At 35.3% G+C, this 10419-nt stretch overlaps 1 protein-coding gene across 2 annotated transcripts; it reads right to left on the reverse strand.

Moving 5' to 3' along the window:
- Window positions 1-3491: 3491 nt before the first annotated feature.
- On the reverse strand, window positions 3492-8887 carry LOC147538942 (uncharacterized). 2 transcript variants are annotated; one of them, XM_086642037.1, is made up of 6 exons: window positions 8356-8818; window positions 6667-7155; window positions 6055-6133; window positions 4391-5364; window positions 3812-4273; window positions 3492-3708 (listed from the first exon to the last, which is right to left on the reverse strand). In XM_086642037.1, the coding sequence occupies exons 4-6, from the start codon at window positions 5349-5351 to the stop codon at window positions 3704-3706; spliced, it is 1428 nt and encodes a 475-aa protein (XP_086498163.1). In that variant the 5' UTR covers window positions 5352-5364; window positions 6055-6133; window positions 6667-7155; window positions 8356-8818; the 3' UTR covers window positions 3492-3703. The 2 variants fall into 2 exon arrangements, with proteins under 2 accessions (XP_086498163.1, XP_086498162.1); XM_086642036.1 differs by lacking the exon at window positions 6667-7155 and having other exon boundaries at window positions 8356-8887.
- Between the last annotated feature and the right edge of the window lie 1532 nt (window positions 8888-10419).

Here is a 10419-nt window from a genome sequence, read left to right on the forward strand (position 1 = left end):
ACAATATTTTAGATCTTATTAAAACTTTTCCCAGGATTAATCCTGCTCAGTTAAAGGCTCGACCTGCGACTGTAGCTAGATGGCAACCCCCTCCCCATCCTTTCATTAAAATAAACGTTGATGCATCTTTTGTGAATGTTGAACAACTCATCGGTACCAGTTTCATAGTACATGACTCTCAATCGAAATTTGTATTTGCTAGCGTGCATACGGCTAGAGCCAGGAACAGTGAAGAAAGTGAGGCATTAGCCATTCTCAACAGTCTTATTTGGATAAAAGAAAATAACCACATGCAGGTCATAATTGAAAGCGACAACATCAACTTGATCAAACACCTTAACAACCCCAGGCATCAAGTGCAATGGCAATCTTTGGCGCATATTCGCAGTATAAGAAACATCAAGCGTGATATCCAACAGGTTAAATTTAGTCACACAAATAGAAATGCAAATTCTCATGCGGACAAACTCGCTAAATGGGCTCGAAGGAAGGAGAGATCAAAAATGTGGACTTGTATTCCCTATTTTCTTTTACATATGTATTGTAATGCCACTCTGAATGCTTAGTTCTTAATATATTTATCCTTAACAAAAAAAAAATATATAAAATACCCTCAACAAAAAAAAAAAAATTTGATTTAAACTATGAATTATTAATTTCAAATATAAAATTTAATTCAATATTTTTTTATTTTAATTTATGAATTATTAATTTCAAATATAAAATTTAAATTCGATATTATTCTAGAGAGAGCTTAAAAAGAATTGGGAAAAAAAATTAGAGAAAGAATTGAAAAAACAAATTTAAAAAATTAAATTTGCTTTGAAAAAAAGATTAAAAAAAAGAATTAGGAACTCTCAACAGCTATAAAATGGGGTTGGGAGCCCCCCAGCCCGGGCTCCCATTTGGGAGCCCGGGAGGGTGTGGCTCCCAGCCCCACCAGGAGCCCAGCCTCGGGGCTCCCGGGTTGGAGCACTCCCGGTTTGGGATGGGTCTCCCAATTTTGGAAGCCCCTGAATTTTGAGAGTCCCGGGACTTTTCTCAATTCCAACGTCTGGCTCCCAACTAGGGCTCTCCAATCCAAATTTTGAATTGTTATAATTAAAATTCATTAAAATTAATTAAGATTTAATAAATAATTAAAATTCATACACAATTAAAACAACTAAATAATTGTTATACTTAAAACTAATCTAATTCGCAAGTTGAGAACAATTTCCTTTGAATAGCAAGTTGTTCGGGATTCATGTTTGAAGTATCTTTGTTCATCAAGTCTACCCCAATTTGCATCCGTTGAATGTCTAGTTGTTTGTTTTGCACGTCTAATTGTTTGTTTTGCACGTCTATTTGTTTGGTTTGAAGGACTAGACTTTCTTTTTGCGCATTTATGGAGTCATTAAGAAGTTATCTCTAGTCTCCTGATTCGCATTTCTCTCTTTCCAAAACCCAATCGCTGTGGAACTTTCACTACGTTTGGCTTTATCTCTAGCCTCCTTGCTTGCTTTTCTTCGAACTGGTCTTTGTTGGATTGTAGAGTGAGATCCTTCGTCTTGGTCCAAAGAATGTTTTCTTTTGTTTGACGAAGATTGAGATAACCATTTGGAATGGTCTTTCAAAATATTATAACAATGTTCGAACTTAAAAGGTTTGCCGTCATTGTTTCGTTTAAACAATTCATATGCGGACTTCAATTGCAAAATAAAAATTTTAATTTCAAATATGTTGTCAAAATGTAATAAGAGTAATTACCCGATCATCATCATTTTCTCGCTTTTTGGGTTCCTTTGCAACAATGACAAATGCCCACAAAACTTCGCGCATTGCTTGTTAATCTCGCTCCAACGATATTTAATACTCTTCGGAGCACGATTTTGGTTTGTACGCTCGTTGAAGTGTTCGACGATCTTGTTCCAAAAAGTACCCGCTCTTTGATCATTTTCAGTAATCGCATCGGTAGCAATATGCAAATAAGCGTTAACGAGCACATTATCATCTACATGATTATAACGCTTAGCGAAAACTGACGAATTCGGCGTTTCATTACAGTCAAAAGTTTCTTCGACCCCATCATTCGATAAACGAACATCATCATAATTGAAATCGGAGGTTAACATGTTTACATAACTTCCAACATTATTGAAATTGGAGTTTGGACTATCCATTGATAGAGAAAAAAAGAGAGATTGAAAAAATAATATTGAGGCAGAGAGATTGAGAAAAAAAGAGATTGAGGTAGAGAGATTGAAGCAGAAAAAGAGATTGAAATAGAGAGATGGTTGGAGTATTGGGGTGGATCCCATAGAGAGATGGTTGGAGTATTGGGGTGGATGGGATCCACCCCAATACTACAGTTGGTGACTCCCAACGGTACTATGTTGGAGCTGGGAGCCCGGAGGGCGGGGCTGCCCGGGCTCCCAGCCCCACCCCACACACATTGGAAATGCCCTAACAACACACGTCGGTTTTCATATTCAACTAATTTGTAAAGCTTAATTTGGTAGAGTAATACTTTCAACAAAAAAGAAATTGGTAGGGTAATATTCTCAACAAAAAAAAAAAGGTTGGTAGAGGTAATAACATGTCTCCCCTCGTGGTAGAGAGAAGACTTGAGGCCATGTTTGGCGTTCGATTCTATACAAACTACATGTCAACTTTGTTATATATTTTAATCAGTGGTATTTATTCACCCCTTCAGCTTCACTCCATCAAAATCCCTCTTCGATCAAATATATAAAAAATTTATATTGGTATTAGCTTCATCTTCCCATACTAAAATTCTCGCTTAAAAAGTATTTCTCTTTAAACGGTATGAAATCAATTGGAATAAATAAAAAATGAGAGAACGAAAAGACGTAGAGAGGACCAAAGAGAGAAAGTTACCTTTGAGGGAAAGAGATAGAGAAAGCTACTATGGTAAGGGTCATAGTTGAAACGCTAAGTTTGTAATTATTTTTAGTTGTGATATTATATTAAGGAAAATTTTAATATTAGTCATTCTAATATTTTATTAAGGATAATTTTGTTGATAAATATTTAAACAAATCATTCCCGGAAATAGAAATAAAAAACCCACCCTCCTCCCTAGGTTTGCTATCACCCTCTTTAGGGGGAATCCTATTCCCGGAACACCACAATTCCCCCCTCCGTTCCCGCGAGCCAAACAGTAATAATCTTGTGATTCTCAAAAATCACATTCCGTTCCCGCGAGCCAAACAGTAATAATCTTGTGATTCTCAAAAATCACATTCCGTTCCCACAACTTTCTCGCGCGTCAAAAATGACCTGAATATTATTAATTAAGAAAAGGTTCAGTTCTTAAAAGCAGATTATCTCTCCATTGCCTGTACATTTCCACGGCGTGCATCGGTGCCACTCAATACCTGAAAGTATGTAAGCTAGAGATGGTTGTCATGGTCTTGCGGGAAGTTATGACAGTTTAATTGATTACTAGTTTCTTTTTTTGGTAAGGATTCGATTATAAGTTAATTATATGTAGAAAGCAACAACTATATTCACCTCGAATGATTGATTTTCCAGTTTCTAATATCATCTATTGGGAATCCATCAAATATCTGACAAACCTTATTTCCATTATTTGTATCTAAAGTGAAAGTATCAAAACCTGATCATTAGCAACCATTTTTGTCTGGTATTTGCAACTAAAACCCAAACTCAGGAACTGTAAGACATGATTGAATTCTTGTTAACCTACAAAAGGTGGGGAAAAATAAGTGCATCAGATACTAAAATATTAAGAATCACTGGCAGTACAAATGGTTATTTACAAAATTAAATGAAAAAGAAAACATACCTTCATTTGTTAGAATCGCTTCAACTCCGTTCACGGATATCTGTCTAGTTGTTTCAATCGCTTCAGTTCCGCTTACTCCTATATTTATAGTTCTCTGTATCTCTTCAACCCCATTTGTGCATAAATCTGCAGTTCTCTCAATAGCATCAGCCCCATGTGTTGGTACATCTGTAGTTGTCTGAATCGCTTCAGCCCCATCTGTCGGTAGATCTGTAGTTGTTTGAATCGCGTCAACTCCATTTGTTGGTAAATTTATAGTTGTCTGAATCGCATCAGCATCATTTATGCCTATATCTGTAGTTGTCTGAATTGCTTCAGCCCCAGCTGTGCCTAGATAAGTTGTTGCTTCAATATCTTCAACTCCATCTGACCCTAGATTTGTTGGTGCAAGTGTAGCGTCAACTCCATTCATGGGTAAATCTATAGTTGTCTGAATTGCTTCAAATCCATTTGCGGGTATATCTGAGACAAAGAAGTCAAGAAAATAACAACTAAGAAACACAGATTCCTTAAGATTAGTTGTAGATAAAGGAGGGGAAGTATTCAATTGAAAGAATTTGCTTAAACCTGCATCATTACCATAAAACTCTTTGTCCTTCGCTTTCTCTTTACAGTTCCGACTGTCATGACCATGTCCATTACAGGTTTTACAAAGTCTTGGTTTCTTGGTTGCATCTGATATTTCTGCCCCACTCTCGCTCATCCCACTAGCAACAGCCACTGTTTTCTCCTTCGCTCTCCTAACCCTTTTCTTGCCTCGCTTTTGGTGCTCCTGTGGATCTACTAATACCATATCATCTCCAATGGTACACATTTCATTTTTATAATCCACATTCTCATTCTCAACGATAAGGCTATCTAATTCTTTAACCTTTTCAAAAGCTTGATCTAGAAAAGTCATTGCTACTTTATATGTTTCCTCTGATTTACCAGCTAAATATGCTAATTGTGTTGATCTCCGACAAAGCTCAGTGATACGCATAGCTTCTGATCCAACAGAACGATCGTTCATGCTCAAATCATTGGTAGTACTGATTTCACCTATATTTGCTTCCTTTATCCACCTTGTCATTATCGAGTGAGGCATATGTTTGTCTGAACCACCCATAAGTACTCGTTTCGCTGGGGTAACCAAAACATGATTATGATCATCAGTGAAATCATTCACTACCCACTGATCAGTTTCTCTATCCCGAATTATACGCATCATTGCTTTGCAGTTTGTTCTCATTGTTGATCTAGTTTTTCTGGTTTTACTTGGGTCGTTCGAACTGCATTTCTTCTTGTGAACTCCTTCACAAGAACAAGTGAATAAAACTCGCGTTACCTTTCTTCCACGTTGAGCTTTATATGTTGACCTTTTACGTATAACGAATCCGTTATCCCTACCATAGTCTTGGTAAACAACTTCCGCATCACGTATAGAAGAGAAAACCATACCGACATATGGTTTCTGCGGTTTCTCATCGTTAACTGGATATGGAACTATTTCATGACCTTCGTCTTCATTTATTGTTTCAATGTTTCCACCACTTGTCATCCCAAGTAGGTACCTATATTGCATGCAATTACTAATTATAACTTATAAGTAAATATAATTGCAAGATAAGAAAAGTAGATATAAGCGTATAATACATTTCTTCCATTTTTGTTGCACAAATTCGTGGACTTACAGTACAAAAACAGAAACTTCAAGGACGAAATATTTTATCGTTCAAAACCCTGAGGGCCTGAACCATCGAGAAAAGGAATTGCAAACAAACCATTCTCACTCATTAGACTCAGTTAATTGAAAAAGATTTCACTAATCATAATTAAGAAAATTGCACAACTTTTTAACCAAGTAACATGAAAATCCCAAGACTTTTTTTCCCTGTTGGGTCTCGGATAATCAGATACTTGTATTGACTATTTGGACGTCTCATGTACCATGTCAATAAGAGATATCTGAGTTCACGTAATCTTGCTTGCTTACTCAAATTACTCTTTATTACAAATTCAACAGATTTGTCAGTCTAATTTCCGAGGTATGGCAATAAAATATCATCATTATGTATTCTGACCTGTATAGTTCTATTATTTGTTTTTCTATCTTAGTTTACAATAAGAAGAAAGTATGACCAAGAAATCCGTTCTGCTAATCGGACTTGTTATTAAATTTAATGCAATGCCAAGAACCACATACAAAAGAAGAAAAAAATGATGGCCTACATGTTTAAAGATCTGGAAGAACTAGAACGTACCTCTAAAAATAACACCTTTCTATGGCCTTCACTTGAGGTACCCTCTTGTTTCAAAGAGGAAACTGTTGAATTCCTCGTACTGCATCAGTGTAGAAATTAGCACATTAATACAGCAGCCATATGATCAAAAGCAGCATGATACAAATTATTTAACAGAGACAGAAAATCCAGAAGAAAGATGATCTTCGTCATATTTCCAAGTAAACAAATATCTAGTACTTGAGGAATACAATGAGGGTCTTAATAGGATTCAACCGACAGGAATAACTAGTGGGCAGCTGTTATTATAGTAAGAATCCAGTTTTATACGAGTATAGTAAATCTGTCATCTAGACCTTGAAGCAACTAATGTCCACCATGAGTTCGGGTAATCCAGTTGTAAACACCCCCTCGATCTACTGCATGCACACAAAGGATTTTGCATACAAGAGTCTTACAAGGTCTTCTCAAATGAACTAAGAAATCGAAAAAAAATACAACACGAACAAAAAGCAAGCGACTAGCTAACATAGTATCCCAATCATAGGTGAAATCCCTAAATGAAAGATAGATATGTTGCCCGAGCCTTCCTCGACTATCGTTGTAGATGAAATGGAATGATTCACCATTCACCTTTGTCTTAAAAAATGGCCAAATTGCTAACTTTGCATGTAGTCCAAATTATGCTTCTCCAAAGCTCTCCATTAGGGGCCCACCTGATGTTAGTTTAAGCAGCTACCTGTTGAGGAACTGTACCCGTAACAGAAGGGGCATATTAATTGCATCTTGCCTTTGAGTAGGATAAATGTTGCGGACATAGTACTACCAGTGAAGACATCAAGAACTCGATCTTGTGCACCTTTAGCAGTAATTAACTTGCTCCTAACTATGCAAAGCATTAGTCTCCGTCAACATGTTGGAACAAAAAAAATCTAGATTAATGGCTAATGGGTGAGATTGTTCTACCCACTCTTAAGATGTAAGTAACTTGGAGTTGAGACCCAGTAAAAGATGGTAATGGAAGGGGTCCAAAACTCCGCAATAGCTATACAATCTGTACATGCCTGAGTTACGCTTCTTGGAACTTGGAGTTTTAAAGCAAGGAAGTCACGGTACTTGGTCCTGTATGTTGAAATGAGAAGGGATTGTAATAATCTTAATTGGCCTTTGAAGAGGGACTCACTCAACTTATGGTCATTCGCCGAGAATCTTTTATGCTGAAAGAAAGATATAACTGCTATCATACAAACTCACATATATTATTAAGTTCTAAGATATTTTTAGGTCATGAAACTAATTTCACTGAAACTTGTGGGGTTTGACTGTTAAACTACTATAGAAACCAATGTGCTTATATCGGTTGTTTCACACAAATATATTAGCTTAAATCTTGGAAATTGGGACTCGAATGCACAATCAGAACGAAAGATTTCGAGCTACTTGGTTGCAGCCTCCTATCGATACATACCAAATACTCAATATTTTCTGGTATGTTACTAGTGATAGCCACTTATTTTGAGCTAGTACTTTGCTTCGAAGAAGATGATGATGAAATTTTCTTTTAAAACAAATAACTTAATGTATCGGTGCTTCATGTTCTTATTACTTTTCTTCTTGATTACAACAGTTGATTCGCTGGTACACGGGGTTAGTTTTTACAACTTTAACCCCTTTCCTAAATCTTAATGGTACGGACTACAGATATAGAGAAAAAAACTCTAGCCTAAATCCCCATTTCCCAAAACAGAACTATCATAAAACCAACCCAGAGACACCCAAAAACAAAAGAATGAAGTAAACGTATACAGAATAATAGTTCTAGGTAGGAGAATTGATCAAATTATCTCCACCCGATATTACTTAGAAAAATCAACTGAAATGTCTAATACATGACCCTTATAAAATCGAACTCCGTGTTGAATTATGTTTACTTAATTTCTAACTATCTTCAAAATCAATTATAACCTAATCAAAACAAGCATCTCAATATCACTCTTCCTTCTCTTAATTCTATAAAGGAAGCTAAAAAAAAACAAGAAAACCTAAACCAGATATTATGGCGTGATATAGATTAAAAGAGATAAAACCCAATCGAAAAATGAAATAAGGAGAGAAAATAAACAATTTTTCAACAAATTCCTATGCCAGATAAATTTGTAGGAAAATAAAACCTAGTTCAAAAGCCCCAATTTGGCAATATTAAACAAAAGAATGGATAGAAAACGAAACCCTAATTGAGAAATGCTACTTCTTTTGTATATTATTATTATTATGCTCGAATATATAAGTAGCATTCAGTATAATTCGATAAGAAATTCATACCTTTCAGAATCGGTCGTTGCTGAGGGTTTGTAGAAAAATCTAAAACCCTAGTTTTTAGCTCTGGGGTATAACGAAGAACAGCTAGCAGTGATGAAGAACGATAAAGATATATGTTTCTAGAAATATATATATATAGAGAGAGAGAGAGGGACTAAAAACGCTCCCGCCGAATAGACGGAACCGTTAATGTAGTTGCTTTAAACAGAGATACGTAATATTCATTCTCTCACTCTCTCTCTCTAAATTCTTTAAAAAACAATCCAAGATGTTCACAATATCTCATCATAATTTGATATGAAGAGTGCCAGGATTAGAGTACATAATCTTTGGGATACTCTCTTTGCACCCCAATCACTATTTATTTATTTTCCTAATACACATAGATGAGGGTATAACTTGTGTTGGATGAGTAATTCAAAAAAAAAAAAACTTGTGTTGGATGAGATATAACCCTCTTCTTCTTATTTTTTGTATGGTCAGCGTGCCTCGAACTTATGATCTTGAGGGTGGAAGACTAAACCTCCTAACGCTCAAACTAAGGGTTGTTGACTCCTCTCTTGTTATACAGAGAGGGAATATGTTAAATTCACGATTATGTAATAATCAGAGATTTATATTGAAATAATCAACAAGATAATATAACGTGGTTTGGTTTGATAATCACGACCTACGTCCACAGAAAAATAATTGTTTCATTAATAATCACTACAAATTGTGGATTTGATCGGTTACATTGGTCAGACATATATAACTCGTGGGTACATGTTACATTTCACTAATCATAATAGGTTTAAGGTTTCCTAGTTTCTCCTAACTAAACTAGGAAATAATATAAGGATTTTTCTGATATAACCATTACATGATTACAAGATATTTCCTAAATATAAGAGATTGAATATTCTTGATCTTCATATATCTTGGAATATCTTCGAATGTTCTAAATTCATCTTGGTCGTCGGATCTCGTCTCCTCGATCCGTCACGTACATACATACACACGTACCTCAATTCTTGAACTCATCTTCATCGTCGAATCTCTTCATCTCAATTCGTCTTATATTACGTATCATATTACACCCTGCAAGTTGGAGCACGTAAATTTTGAAGTGTCCAACTTAGAGAGAAAAAAAGCTTGTTGATTCTACTTCGTTATCTTCTTGCAATGAAAACGTTAGTAAATGCAGAAGCTTGAACGAGAGTCAATGACAACAAAAGTAAGAATATTGTTGTCATGCATGAGAAAATGTCATTGTATGAACAATGTGATAGAAAATGTCGATAAAAAAAATTTGTGATAGTTAATATCGACAAGAAATTAAGTTATTGTCGTATAAAAAAGGTCAACTAGTAAAAGCGACAACAAAATAAATAGAAAATTATTGTTAGAACGGCAAAAAAAGAATGTGAAGAATTAACAACCAAAATGATGGTGTCGGGAAAATTATCGACAAAAGATCTCTTTGTCGTGAAAATGCCAAAATCGATGGTACAATTTCGAAAGAAAACACAAAATAGACGAAGGAAGTCTAATTTGGAGAAAAATAAAGGTTATATAGATATTATGATCTTGAAAATGTCACGGATGAACCCAGAATGTAAGTCAAAATAGAGATACGATATTCGTTGAAAGAAGAATCTAAAATAAATTTGGGTGGGAAGAAAAATCATCACAAGCAAAGATATATGTTTCTAGAAATAGAGAGAGAGACTAAAAACGCTCCCGACGAATAGACGTAAACGCTAATGTAGTTGCTTTAAACAAAGATACGTAATATTCATTTTCTCTTTCTAAATTCTTCAAGAAGACAATCCAAGATGTTCACAATATCTCATAATTTGATCTGAAGAGTACTAGGATTAGAAAAGTACAAATTCTTTAAGCTACTCTCTTTGCATCCCCATCACTATTTATTTATTTTTCGAGTATAAGTAGGCAAAGAGTATAACCCGTGTCCGATGGTTCTAACCTTCCTCCCTTGTTATATAGAGGAGGGTATAAATGTGTCTTTTGGGCAACAGACAGTTCTATAATCTCAATCGTTAGAAATAAAATTGGGAGATGTGA

This window comes from Eschscholzia californica, unplaced genomic scaffold (assembly GCF_041429995.1).
Source record: "Eschscholzia californica isolate CP2 unplaced genomic scaffold, dmEscCali1.0.p SCAF_5, whole genome shotgun sequence".
In the NCBI taxonomy this organism is placed as follows: Eukaryota; Viridiplantae; Streptophyta; class Magnoliopsida; order Ranunculales; family Papaveraceae; genus Eschscholzia; species Eschscholzia californica.

Excerpts from the sequence above, each read along its gene's own strand:
- LOC147538942 (XM_086642036.1), bottom strand. The coding sequence starts at position 5,351 with ATGACAAGTGGTGGAAACATTGAAACAATAAATGAAGACGAAGGTCAT. Across the intron at positions 4,274-4,390 it reads GAAGGACAAAGAGTTTTATG|ATATACCCGCAAATGGATTT; the intron begins GTAATGATGCAG and ends TCTTTGTCTCAG.